A 14467-nucleotide genomic window follows, 5' to 3' on the forward strand; every position below is an offset into this window, starting at 1 on the left:
TATTGTGAGCATCTTGGGCCATTTTTACAATTCTGAACAAAGCCCAAATCCAATCCTTGCTCATTTTTGGCAACATTTGTTTTTTTTTGGGGGGGGATCAGTTGCAGTACAAACTGGCGACTTTGCATCTGCTAATCTCTTTAGTAATAATGCCATAGCTCATAAGCATCTTGTCAAAAAAACAACATGGCTCTGTGCTGGTCTTTGTTGAACTAACGAGCCTTTGCCTTTCATAGGCTGGGAATTTAAACCCCTTTGCTCTTTAGCCTAAATCCTGTTGGGGGCCTTTCAGTGTGGAAGAACTGCTCCAGTTTTGCCAGGGGGAAGGAATTCATCTGAAAAGCCTTGCTGTGTTCTTTGAATGGCCTCTTGCAAGATTGATCTGGAGGGGAAGTCCCAACTTTCTTTTCCCTGCAATGTTTCTGAACGATTCTGCTAACTCTTCAGAAAGCGAACATGAACCTCATTCAGCTTTTACTCAGACTGAGCACAGCATAGTTGCGGCTTATTTGATAACAGCAGGTATGAACGTTTTAATGGGATTTAGGACTTGGATTGAAGCTTCTGTGTTAATGTCAGTGCAGTCCTCCCCGTGAAAAACCTGTCAGAATTGTTTTTCCTCTGTTTTTATAAGATTGAAGAAATATGTATGAAGTTGCAAAATATAAAGCTGTAAACTTTAATGATGAATTTGTTAACTGCTGAAAGAAATGTTGCCGGATATTCAGAAGAACCAAAAAGATTTTTTAGGGATGTGACACCATATAAATGGTTGAAACTGGCTTAGGCCCACCTTCTGAAGTTAGGTTGCTCGAAGAAGCAGTTTGTTGGATGAACAAAGTTCTCAGCCATACTCATACTGACCTAGGTGGTCCTTAAAGTACCCTGGTCCCAGACCATTTAGGAATTTAAATGCAATAATCAGAATTTTAAGTTTTCCAGAAATGAATAGGTAACCAGTGTTGTTCTTTTAATACCAGAGGTACGTTCTTGAAAGTTCATACCTCTTGGCAGTCTAGTTACAACGTTGTAAAGTTTCTGAACAGTCCTCAAAAGAGCCCCCTGTAGAGCACATTGCAGTAGTCCAGTCTAGATATGACCAGAGCCTTGGAGAATAGGTCAAATTCTGTCCATCAGGTTACAGCTGCAGATGCGCACACAAACATACCTCAAGCTGGCCAAGGGTGTTATGTATTACAGAATATGTGAAATTTCATCTATCGGTGCGCCTAGATTATGAACCTGCTCCTTCCAGGGGACTATTAACCCTTCCCAGAACAGGCTGTCCTCTTTGGTATAGGATAGGACCCGCTGTTGGATACATGCTTATAAACTGAACCATTTGTAAGAAAAATGAAACTCTGTGAGAAATAGAACTTCCTGCTAAATTTGCTTCAATCTTTATTGTGTTAGGTGTGAACGCTTCAAAGAAAGTAATGTTTTCCCACAAAACTGCAGGGCAGAATCTCCTTGTTGATGTTAACATACATTAATGATATATTTGAATTCTAATTGCCCAAGTATTAACACAGGCTCTGATACCAATTTTTCAATATTGTTAACTTACAAGGTAAAATAATGGTCTTTGATAGCCAGCGTATGGGACTAGGCTTGGAAAGACCAAGGTTCAAGTTTACATGCACCATGAAATGTAAAAGATGGCCCTAGGCCAGTCATTCTTTTTTACCCTAACCTACCTCACAGGGTTGCTGTGAAATGAAATGAAGGGACAACTGAGCAGCCGAGGAGGCTGGTGGAATACTAATGCAGTAAATTTGTACATAGATTATTGGTCAGTGAATTTGATCTGTATGAAAGAAATCTTCATAAATGGCATTAGACTTCAGACCAGACTGATAACAGTGATATTTTCTAAATAAAAGCATTCAGTATTAAATGCTCCCCTGCCCTTTGCTTTCTCTTGACAGGAGTCATAAGCCTTCTCAGCAACATTATCGTATTGGGCATCTTTGTTAAATACAGGGAACTTCGGACAGCAACCAATGCCATTATTATCAACCTGGCTTTTACTGACATTGGAGTGAGTGGGATTGGTTATCCCATGTCAGCAGCTTCAGATCTGCATGGTAGCTGGAAATTTGGCTATGCAGGCTGCCAGGTACTGGGACATTAGAAACCACGAGTCACAGCATGCTCCTGTTAAGTTGTGAAACACATGGGGAGACGGTAGGCCAGTGGGTCACTTTCAGCCTGGGCTTCCTCACGGGGCTGTGGTGAGAATCAAATAAAGTAGAGGAGAACCATATATACCACCCTGAGCTCCTTAGAGGAGTGGTGAGAGAAAAATATGAATGATGCTAGGAGGTACACGTCAAACTCTTTGAATGATTAGAACACAGTAGAGGTACAATTAATAATGTGTGGGTCAACATTCTTCCAGAGCATAAGGATAACACACATGGGTTTCTTGTCTGTGTTTAGCCAGCAATAAAGGAAGCATGCACCTAAATGGAATAATTGCCTCTCAGTAAATTAATGCTGAGAGCTAGTCTTACCACTAGATGGCTGCCTAGGGTAGCATTCTTACTGCAGGGAAATGCAGAAAGGATTTTCGCTTCCCCACACTGCCTTGTACATCCAGTTGTGAGGGTTAATAGGGGTGAAATATGGCCAGAGGCCCCGAGGCTGCCAGAAAAGGGGTTAGACTGGAGCTTATGGCTAACAGTGTTAGGGGGAGAGGGGAATTAAGGAATCAGAATTTGATGAGAAGTATAGAGTAGGAGGTCACCCAGAAGGAAACTGAATGATACAGCTATGGGCTACAGAGGGGAAGGGAGAGAGCGATGGCAAAGATGGGCCTGGGACATAGGTGAGGAAGGAGACAATAAAGGCAAAGAAAGTCCAGGCAAGAAAGCTGCTTGGCTCCTGAACTCTTGGATCTGACTGAGTTGGGGGAACATTTTGCGTAGGATGGCAAAAGAAGTACCCTGATCAGGAATAGAAATGGCACCTTGGCAACTATGTTCTTGATGAAATTTACCTCATAAACTCAGTGATGGTAAAGGTTTACAGACTAGTTGGAAATATACTGATCTTGGAACAGACATCTGGAGATAGCAGTATTTGCTTTGTAACAGAAAAGGTAGCAGAATTCCAAATCTTCAGAAATAATACCACTGATGGCTTAAAATCATATTACTGTCTTCTCAAATTTCAGATCTATGCTGCATTAAATATCTTTTTCGGAATGGCAAGTATTGGTTTGCTTACTGTGGTAGCAATTGATCGCTACCTGACAATCTGCAAGCCTCATATAGGTACTGTATTCCTTTTTCTTGCACAGAAATGCATTTGTTTCATTTACAAAACCTAACAGAAATTTAGATGATTTCTTCTCAATTAAAGCCATTACTGGCTTTTGCATATCCTCTGACTTTGCATCTTGCTTGTATATAGTGGGAGGAGCTGCGGTGGCTCAAGTGGTTAAAATGCTGAACTGCAGGCTGTGGAAGGTCAATAGTTCAGCAGTTCGAGACCCAGGGTGCCGCATGACGGAGTGAGCTCCCATCTCTAGTTCCAGCTCCTGCCAACCTAGCAGTTCAAAAGCAAGAAATTGCAAGTAGATAAATAGATACTGCTTCGGTGGGAAGGTAACAGCGTTCCGTGCGCCTTGGTGTTTAGTCATGCCGGCCACATGACCACGGAAACGTCTTCGGACAGCGCTGGCTCTTTGGCTTTGAAACGGAGATGAGCACCGCAACCCTAGAGTCGGATTTGACTGGTTTTTGAGCAAGGGAACCTTTACCTTTACCTTTGTATATAGTGACATTAGTCACCCAAGAATTCGTCTTTTATGTTGTCTTTTTAAAGGGGTCATTGTTTGGTGTTTGTTGTCTGGGATAAAGTATACAGCCAAATTCACTGCTATTAGTAGTTGTCACCAAACTGAATGAACAGCAACATATTGTTAGTGGGGTGGCAAGGGATGGGTAAGCAGTCAGAGGTGTGCAAGATCAGATCTGAGATATGAATGCTATACCAGCAATAGCCTCCTAGACTTAATTGGGAAACAAAGAGTGCAGGCTAGGGATCTCAGTGGTTTATCTCCTCAGACTTGGTGGCTAACAACAAAATAATAAATAATGCACAATCAAAAGCACAATTAAAATGCAGCTAAATCTGCCAGAACAGTTTACCCTCTACCAAATGCTCACTGTCCGGAGAAATGGACCTGTCACAGGAAAATATGTCACGGGGGGATGGGAAGACCTAATGTCAGAACTGTTCACCAAAGTGTAGGACAGGCCTCTTCACCTTTTCCAGACCCAGGGCCCAGCAGGCAGCAGTATGGGACCCACTGTGCTTGTGAGCACATAAAAGTCATGTGACATAGTCATATGATATCACATAATGGGAAGAGAAGAAGCCAGAGGTATGACCTCAAGGTCAGAACTGTGGAAAGCAGACCAAGTGAACCTGGGACAGGAAATGTAAGTTGAGGACCGAACAGGTGGTGGTACTATAGTGAAGAAGAAGCCAATAAGATTCACAGAAATCCTCTCCAATTCAGAAGCTTTCATCTCCCTCCTCTCTCTGTCCCCCAACTTGGATTAACCCCCATGCTGTTACCAGACCAGTACTGTTCAGCTGTGCTTATAATGCAGAACTCCTTCCCACCTGTGAAAGATCGCCTATCTTGGGGAGCCCGGGCTCTGTTGAAAGCGTGTGTGTGTGGAGCATTGGAGGCCTGATGGGCAGGGCTGTGAGGTGGCTGGATCAGGTGGGGAGAGAGAGTGAAGGAAAGTGAGAGCTTCTGCCATGGCAAAACTCTGAAACTGCCTGTTCTAAAAAGAAATCTTCCACCACTGAATAACTTCAGGCTGGAGCCAGACTAAATTTTCTACTAATGAAAAGGGGAGGCCTAATTTCTGCCCTTTCCTGCTGCAGACTTCCCTTTTGTCCCTCATGTGATTCCTCAGGATCTTCTGACCGCCAGGAGCAGCGTTGTGGTTATATCAATGGGCTGCGGTGGGGTGGGTGGAGGCAGGAATATTCTGTTCCACTGAAGGTGTGATCTCTTCTGCTAACAGGAAATGTAGTCTGGATCCAGCCCTTTCCCTTTCTGCCCTACTGTTCCTCTCAGTGTACATCAGAAGAGGCAAGTGGGTGGATCCTGACTTCTCAACACGTGCTCTAGCTTTGGTGGCAAGGCTCTGGTTCTGGAGCCTGGGTGCCTACTGCTGCTCAGGCCTGGAGATCTCCCAGAATTGCAACTGATCTCTAGACTACAGAGATCAGTTCACCTGGAGAAAATGACAGCTTTGAAGGGTGGAGTCTGTGGCATTATATGGCTGAGGTCCCACCCTTTCCCATCCTAGGCTCCTCCAGGAATTTCCCAACTCATATTTGGAAACTGTAAGTGGGGGGAATGTTGGGAATAGGTGTTGCAATGATGTCACAATGTCACTTCTGGCACAAACCCATAGAGTTTTGGTGGAATCCTAGAACATCACACCTATGCAATGATGGCACTTCCGAGTTTGCACTGGAAATGATGTTGAACCATAGCCACAATTCCTATTTTGCATTTGTCCACCTCCTACAGCTCCCTCCAGTTACCAGTGTTCAGCTGGCCACCCTAACTCTAGCAAAAAGCAGCCACCCCAAAAGGCAGCTCTGTTAAGGACTCACAACTAACTAGAGGGTTCACATTCACGAGCCGAAGAACACAGGCTTAGGGTAAGGTTTATGGTAACCACGTTCCTGCACTCCCTCTTTTTATAAATGTTGATTATACTTTTTTTAAATATTAAAAACAAGTTGCATGTAAATAAGTGGAGGTAACGCTGTTTATTTGACAATAGGTAGAAGTCTCTCTGCTCGCAACTATGCAGTCCTGATTCTTGCTGCCTGGATTAATGCAGTCTTTTGGGCCTCCATGCCTGTGGTGGGCTGGGCAAGCTATGCCCCTGATCCAACTGGAGCCACCTGTACTGTAAACTGGAGAAAAAATGACGCGTATGTTTCAAAGTGTAGGATATTGTCTTCTGTGTGCATCACTTCATAGTTCTTGTAATGTGCATTATCTTGGGGAATCCCACATTTGTAAGGGAGGGAAAGGAAGAGACGGGGAAGCAAATGAAAGAAACCTCTGTCCTCTGCTTTCCCCTACAAAAATGTATGGGCCGGATTCTCATGCAGAGACTCATGTGATTCCTCTGTCTTGGGGGGTGAGGAGTCAGAAAAGAGCATGGGGAAGAAGAAGCTTACCAATAAGACAATGGGAAGGATAGTTATGAATCTATCTCATGTTGCCTCTCCCAAGGTCAAGCTGAAAACATGCACAAAGGCCCACATAGGTTGTTCCTGTTGCCTGTGTTCCAAAAGGATAGATAATGGTAACTGAAAAGGAAATAGAGATAGGGTTGCCAGCTCTTGGTTGGGAAATACCTGGAGATAAGGGGGGTGGAGCCTCGGGAGGACAAGATTTAGAAAGGGGAGGGGCCTCAGTATGGTCCAATGCCATAGAGTCCACCCTCTAAAGCAGCCACTTTCTCCAGGGGAACTGATGTTCATCATCTGGAGATCAGTTGTAATAGTGGGAGATCTCCAGGTGCCACCTGGAGATTGGCAACCCTAGTGGGAAAGAATGCAAGCCTTAAAAAGATGGAGGGTAATGTTACTGGTTAGCTGTAGTTCCCCTTTCTTGAAGAGGCTCAAGGCAGATTCCATAATTAGAAAATAATGCAGTAAAAACAGGGTAACATAAACAGGTAAAATAAACAACACCCCCATATCTTTTATAAAAAGGCCCTCCTGAATTATTGTTTTACACATTCTATGAAACAATAGGAGCATTGGAGCTTTCTTGGCCTCCTCAGGTAGGTTATTCTGCCAATTGTGATCCACAACATAAAATGCTCAGCTTAAGAGCAGCTGTCAATCTTGCCTATATGTAGGGAGGCACCTTTAAAAGGAGACAAGAGAGAGAGAGATAAAGATGGGTAGTCATGAGCACTGAGACTGAGACTTACCACAAATTTTGTTAGTTGTTTAAGGTGCTACTGGACTTTTATTCTTTTCTACTTTTAAAAGGCTTTACTCAGACTGTTACAGCTGTCACAGTGTAGCTGTGGTACACAATTCAGACATATCAATCAAACACGTGTGTTAGAGGTCCCCTACATAGAGCTGCGGTGGCTCAAGTGGTTAAGACGCTGAACTGCAGGCTGTGGAAGGTCAGTAGTTCAGCAGTTCAAGACCCGGGTGCCGCAAGACGGGGTGAGCTCCTGTCTCTAGTTCCAGCTCCTGCCAACCTAGCAATTCGAAAGCAAGAAATTGCAAGTAGATAAATAGGGACCACTTCGGTGAGAAGGTAACAGCGTTCCGTGCGCCTTGGTGTTTAGTCATGCCGGCCACATGACCATGGAAACATCTTCGGACAGCGCTGGCTCTTCGGCTTTGTAACGGAGATGAGCACCGTAACCCTAGAGTTGGATTCGACTGGCTTTTGAGCAAGGGAACCTTTACCTTTACCTTTACATAGAGCTACCGGGTCACTCAGATGGGCTGCATAGCTTCTGGTAGCCAAATGGAGCTGAATGAGGCCTTTTAAAAATGTTGGTGCTGTTTTGGGCTGTGGTATCAAAAGGTAAAAATTCTTCCAGAACATCATATGCATTAACTCACTGTAAAGCCAGATTGGACAGCATTTTCTATTTATTTTAATCTTATTTGTATTTTTAAACCTTCAGATCCTTTGTTTCCTTCACCATGTCTGTAATTGCTGTAAATTTTGTCGTCCCCTTATCGGTTATGTTTTACTGCTACTACAATGTTTCACAAACTATGAACCAGTATGCCAGGAGCAATTGTCTAGAAAGCATCGACACAGACTGGTCTGATCAAGCTGATGTAACCAAGGTATGGTCATATTTTTGATAGTTCCTTTTCAGAGATGTGGCCTGATTATGGTGTTCCTGTATGGATGTGGTCACCTGACTCACCTCAGTCTTCCTCAGAACATCTCTCCAACCTCTTTCCTCTCATATTTTTGATGAGATTTATAAGCTCTGTGGTCCAGGAGTGTAATGTTTCTGTGATATGTACCATTCCCAGCTGACTGAATAGAAACATGGTCAGGAACCAACTTGTTCTGTCATGAGGCCCTGAGGTTGCCACTGACCCCAAAGCACCTGAGGAAAGGGCCTAAATAAATCCTTAATGGTTTTTTTCCCCTTGTCCAAGCTATATTTTATATCAAATATATGAGAGCTGTTTCTTGTTGAATATAGCAATGACTACAATGCAAACCAGCATTTTTTTTTTTGTGTTAGATTTTGTCAGCATTTTAGTCATTTATAAAAATTCTGAAAAGCTGTTGAAGAGAAAAAAATATTAAATGTAATATGGCCTGTTAGAGCACAGATGGTGATAAGCACAGATGATTAGCCACAAGGTATAGATAGGGGCTCTGGGGCAAGTGATGCTCTGTCTTCTTGGTGCTGGGGGGGGGGTCAACAGTGGGAGGACTTCTAATGTCCTGGCCACACTGGTGGACCTCCTGATGGCACTGGTATTTCTGGCCACTGTGTGACACAGAGTGTTGGACTGGGTGGGCCTTTGGCGTGATCCAACATTGGCGTCTCTTATGTTCTTATGTTCTTATGATAAGTACCTGGAACTGCTGGGCCTCTTAAATGCACGCTAGAACTTAATAGTGTGAATAATTCCATTCTCTTTTTCAAGTTCTACACATAGGCTCAAATGCTTAAGTACTTCTGTATCCCCAAATCCTCAAAATACTCCATTTCTAAATAAGTTCCATTGAAATTAATACTAGTTTAAGAGCAAAAAAGAGGGATTAGATATAAGAGGGATGAGGAACTGATTTAATAAATATATATTTAAACAGAAATACTAGTATCCGACATGGTAACAAGCTCATTTTCTCTTCTACAGATGTCGGTTGTCATGATTTTAATGTTTCTGCTGGCTTGGTCTCCATATTCTATTGTGTGTTTATGGGCATCTTTTGGAGACCCAAAGAAAATCCCCCCGGCCATGGCGATCATAGGACCGCTCTTTGCCAAGTCGTCCACATTCTATAATCCCTGTATTTATGTCATTGCAAACAAAAAGTAAGTGGTTCCTTTGGAGTACATGACAGGTGGCGGAAATCCTTCCCCACAACCACAATTTATGTGCTTGTCTATTCTTGATAGGGTTGTCAACTTTGGTTTGGGATATTCCTGGAGATTTGGGGTAAAGCCAGAAATGGTTAGAATCTTGGGAGGGGAGAGAACTCAGGAGGGATATGGTGCTGTAGAGTCCATTTTCTCCAGGAAAACTGATATCTATAGTCTGGAGATCAGTTGCAATTCTGCAAATCTCCAGATTCTGCAAATCTCCAGGCTCCACTTGGAGGTTGGCAAGGTTGATTCTTGGTGGAATGATCTGGAATTGGGAGTAAGCAGTGTAGTGGCCCTGTCTGCAGATGACACAAAATTATTCAGTATGGTGAAAACCATGGCTGATTGTAAAGAGCTCCAGGAAGACCTCCACAAAGCATGTGAGTACTTTAGGTACATGCGAATAGAGTCTGAACTTACTGAGACCTTTGGTCATAATGGATAGCTCAATGAAAATTTCAATCCAGTGTGCTGCAGCAGTGAAAATACAACAGCCAGTGCTCCTGTATAGATCTATGGTGCAGACCCACTTGGAAACTGTGTGCAGTTCTGGTCACCGTATCTCTAAAAGGACATTTCAGAGCTGGGAAAAGTACAGAAGGTGATTAAAAGGGGCTGAAGTACCTTTCCTATAAGGAAAGGCTGAAGAGTCTGGGACTTTTCATTTTAGAGGAGAGGCAACTAAGGGGGATGTGATAGAGGTCTGGGGTAGACAGAGTCAACAGAGAAATTTTTTTCTTCTACTTCCAAAATACTAGAACTTACTCAGGGACATTCAATGAAGTTTTTCTGTTTTTCTGTCCTGGTCCCTACCTGGTGGAACATGCTCCTAGAACATGCTCCCACTTGAGATCAGGGCCTTGCAGGGACCTACCAGTTCTGCAGGGGCTGTTCCACTAGGCTTTCAGTTGAGGTGGTGAACACCCAATTAGTTGCCCTCCCTGCGTAGAAGTTGCCCTAACTATCTGCCCCATGCAGAGTCCTGGTATTATATGAGCTTGGTGTGACTCCACTTACCATCAGTCCTGCTTATAAGGGGTCTGAACTGTTATATTTGGTTTGCCATCTTTTAATTGTTTAATGGTTTTAGCTGTTTTAAGAATTAATTATATTATCTGGTTTTAATTGTTCATGCACTTTGTTGTTACCCACCCTGAGCCCATTTTGGGAAGGGAGGGATGTAAATTTAACTAATTAATTAATTGATGTGCAGTAGATTCAGGCTATGCAAAAAGAAAATACTTCTTTACTCAATGAGTGATTAAAATATGGAATTCACTGCAGTGGCTACTAGTTATGGTGACTAAAGGAAATCTCCACAATTATAGCCAATAAACTTCTGAATCCCAGTGCCAGGAATCAACATCAGGGGAAGGCCATGGCCTCTGTGCCCTTTTGTGGACGCTCCATGGCAATTGGTTGGCCACTGTATGAAACAGAATCCTGGACAAGATGGACCATTGGTCTGCTCCAGCAGGATTCTTTTTATGTTCTTATGAATATTTTTAAATATAGTCTCAAAAACTGCAGTGGTTTCAAAGACTATCAGCACAGCAAGCTACCTTGATAGAGTCATTTAGAGTAATGGCAGAAATATTTATACAAGCAACAACAAAGATCACACAGTAAATGGGTTATATAGTAGAAAGAACTGTGTCAAAGAACACCAAACTATGAATATATAATACAAAAATATATAATAAATTATAAAAATTCATTTGTGTTGAGCAGTCATTGCACAGAAAAGTACACATGCTAATATTTATTCAATATATATTCAATGAAGGTTCTGGATTACATCTTTATTTCAGTAATCTTCTTCAAGAATGTAATTCTGTTAAGCATATTCCATAGGAGAAATTGCACATAAGGTTTCTTCAAACAGTATTATGCAGAACTCAATTCAGACCTCGAGTTACCAGCTTAATTATTTTTTTAAGAGGAGAGGCTAACACGTATCAATTGATGAAACAGGACAAAGGAAAGGGCCTTGGCATCAGCCTTACTGGTCTTTCTGTCACTCCTGTAGAGTGGCTGGTGTAGTTGGAGCCAGGCAGGTTGAGGGGAATTACCCTTGTTCTCTCTCTAAACATACTTCTGAAGACACTTGTGAAATGCCTTTGCAAAGGCTGTTGCAGCCGGATTTGAGAGCCTTGACACACTTTCTGGGCTGGAGCAAGTAGCAACCAGTCATTCAAAGAATCTGGAGGGAGAAATCTTTCCTATGTTGTTCCTGTGGAAAGAACAGTGCTGTTATGGACTTCGTACTCAGTGGTGTAGGACTTTTGTAAGAGTAGTTGCTACCTCAAATTGTTGCTATCTTCAAATTGTTTTAATGGTTGTCCTTCCAGGGGTGTGCATTTGGCATAAATGAACACCCCCTCTCCCCAAAAATACCCTATCTCTCTCTAAACGTACTTCAGGTATCACTTAAGCCAAATATAGATCAGAGACCTGTACTTGGCTACTGGTATAGCTGAGCCCAAAAGCCCCCAATTTTTTTTCTTGGCTTTTATTTGGAGGTGTTCAGCTATACCGAGAGCCAGCCCCAGCTGATCTGCGGCGTGGCTTGTGTTCCTTTTAAAGGCCTTTTGCAAGCTGCACAGTGTGAGTGAACTCCACTTGGTGCTCCATTCATGTGGCACTGCTATGCAAAAGGCATTCAAACTCAAAATGCAAAAGGCATTTGCATGGCACTGGAATGCAAAAGGCATTTGTATGCCGCCACTTGCAAAAGGCAAACCCGGAACTTGCAGCTTGGGACTCCATTTAAATGCCTTTTGTAATCAGCGCTGTGTGAATGGAGTCTCAAGCAGTAAGAAGATGTTTAAACACGTTCTCCAAGTGGTGAGTTCCTGAAAAATTTTGGGAACCCTGAATATTTCCCAAATCCCAATACCATACCAGTACTGGGATTCAGGACTATCACATAATATGCCCAAACCTGAAAAATACCGGTGTTTTGTTGGGGGGGGGGGTTTGGCACCCCCTAGTTCTCTCCACTATTGCCACATTCTGGTCTTAGCATTTAGCAGTTTTCCTGCCCCTCCTTTTCTCCCTGACTCCTCCATTTACCATTATAATCTAAGGATCTTTAAATACACCAGTGTTTGTAGCACAGCAAGGAATACTGTCTTCGGAGTGCCCCACTGATGACTTAGTTTGTTCCTTTTCCCTCCTCTTTCTTTCTAAATTGAAGACCCCCCCCCCTATTATTCTGAGGAAATATGTAGGATGTTGTAGAAACAGGAAGGTCATGAGTGGCCATCTCTGTGGGACAGCTTAACTGAAAAATCATACACACTTTTTTTTTAACAAAAAATGACAAATTCTGAGGGATTGTTTGGAAATGGTAACAATGTACCTTAAATTCTTCTGAACACATGAAGTGAATTTATACAGAATCTGAGCATTGTCTACTGTGATCATCAATAGCTCTGGAGGTCTTTCACATCACCAACCCTTGGAGATGTGTAACTGGCAATGCAGGTGATTGAGCCTAGTATCATCAGCCTGTCAAACAGATGTTCTACCACTGATACATGGCCCTCCCTTAAACCTCAGAATGGATTTCCGTTATCCAACACCAAAACCATTTCTCCTTGCTGTAGGTTTCGAAGGGCCATCCTTGCTATGGTTCGATGTCAGTCTCAACCAGAGATGACCACTACCAACGCCTTACCAATGAGCATTTCTCAAAGCACAATTGCATAAAGAACTGCTGGAAAATGCTTCCACGACGTTTACTTGCTCGTATCTTTTGTACATAGACTCCCTGGAAAGAAAAGTGAAACCCGTTTCACAGATAGCTTTGCCTCCCATCAACTGAATGGACTTCTCAGCCTGATCAGATTAATGTATGAAGCTGTCTTATATGGAGTCAGACCATTGGTCCATCTTGCTTAGTGTTTTCACCACAGCTGACTCTTTGGCATCTGTGGTGATAAAGCATTCCTATCCCTTGCCATGTGAGAAACAGGAGGTCTTGTTGACATTGTGCCAGCTGCTACCAGCAGTAGCATAACACAACAAAGGGACCTTTTTGCTTGACCCTTTGTACAACTGCTTAGAATTAAGCCATTAGGAGACATTTCTACTATGAGGATCAATGTATTAGAGCACCATTTCTAATTTTAAATGGTTTTAAAAAGTGATTAGACAAATCTATGGAGGATAGGTTCATCGATGGCTGTTGGCCATGACGGCTAATTGGAAACTCCATGTTTGAATATCAGTTGTTGTGGGGCAATGACTAGAGAAGCTTTGGCCTCCGTGTCCTGCTTGTAAGCCGCCTTCTTGGCTACTGTAGGAAACAGGATGCTGAACTAGGTGGACACTTGGTCTGATTCAGCCTGGCTGCTGTAATGATTTTAGCATCTGTAATAAAGCATAATCTACATTGGTAAGTACTATTGTTTTACTTTTGTCCTTCCCATAGTTGTTAATATATAATAGATATTGTACCTGTCAGGTGAAAGGACTCATGATCAAGGTACAGAAGAAAGAAATGAAGCAAGCATGTAACATAATTATTTTTTTTGTTTATTGCTTATAACTCTGAATATTCATGTCTCCTTTCTCCAAAGGCAGCCAAATAGTGTGTAGCATTGATTATGCTGTCAGTTACTAGGTCTTGTTAGTTTCATTGTTACTGAACAGTTGGTCTTCACTGAAAACAATGCTCAGCAATTATGTAATTATAGCTGATAGGTAATCTGCTGAAAAGCAAACATCTGATTGTTTTGAAAGAAGAGCCAAGGATAGAATGTTTAAGATTTCCAACCAATCAGAGGCATTTTTTCAAGATTATTGTGCTTAGTTGCTTAATGTTGCCATCTGTTGCTAATTTTTGGTATACTTCATTAAATGCTTATCTCTGCCTTTTCTATTTCATGGGCTACCGTCTGTATATTTATAATGCTAGTTTTATTCAGCCATTATTTTGAAATAAAGAAGATTTTTAAAAATAATGCATGTGCAAATATTTCTGTATCTGGGCTGCTGATCTTGAGTTTCTGCATCTAAATAGATATGATTTTGGGTTATATAATAGTTATTCAACCTATAGAAGAGATTCACAAAGATAAAAGGGCTCTGCTTTCACTATCTTATCTGTTGCACACCAGATTTGTAAAGTACTTTTTCTTTCAGTATTTAATTTGCTGTTAAAGGAATCCTGCTTCAAAAATTTAAAGGTAATATATTCTACCTTGGACACAGTATAGAAGAAGCTATGTCGACTGATCCAACGCGGTATACATTCGAAGGTTAAGTAACTGCAGGTCTCGGTTAATCCGGTATAATCTTCTCTTACT

General features: G+C 42.2%; 1 protein-coding gene across 1 annotated transcript; it reads left to right on the forward strand.

The window, feature by feature from the left end:
• The first annotated feature begins 167 nt into the window (after positions 1-167).
• RRH (retinal pigment epithelium-derived rhodopsin homolog) lies at positions 168-12866 on the forward strand. The gene is made up of 7 exons (XM_015426390.1): positions 168-522; positions 1929-2119; positions 3179-3278; positions 5826-5979; positions 7716-7884; positions 8923-9101; positions 12764-12866. The coding sequence occupies exons 1-7, from the start codon at positions 417-419 to the stop codon at positions 12864-12866; spliced, it is 1002 nt and encodes a 333-aa protein (XP_015281876.1). The 5' UTR covers positions 168-416.
• The last annotated feature ends 1601 nt before the right edge of the window (positions 12867-14467 follow it).

Source organism: Gekko japonicus, unplaced genomic scaffold, assembly GCF_001447785.1.
Source record: "Gekko japonicus isolate JY-2015 unplaced genomic scaffold, Gekko_japonicus_V1.1 scaffold173, whole genome shotgun sequence".
NCBI lineage: Eukaryota > Metazoa > Chordata > Lepidosauria > Squamata > Gekkonidae > Gekko > Gekko japonicus.

What these genes read in the sequence shown, in the direction of transcription:
- RRH (XM_015426390.1), top strand. Translation starts at nt 417, where the DNA reads ATGTTTCTGAACGATTCTGCTAACTCTTCAGAAAGCGAACATGAACCT. An exon ending in GGCTTATTTGATAACAGCAG is followed by an intron (nt 523 to 1,928) that starts GTATGAACGTTT and finishes TTCTCTTGACAG; the next exon opens with GAGTCATAAGCCTTCTCAGC. An exon ending in ATCAAGCTGATGTAACCAAG is followed by an intron (nt 7,885 to 8,922) that starts GTATGGTCATAT and finishes TCTCTTCTACAG; the next exon opens with ATGTCGGTTGTCATGATTTT.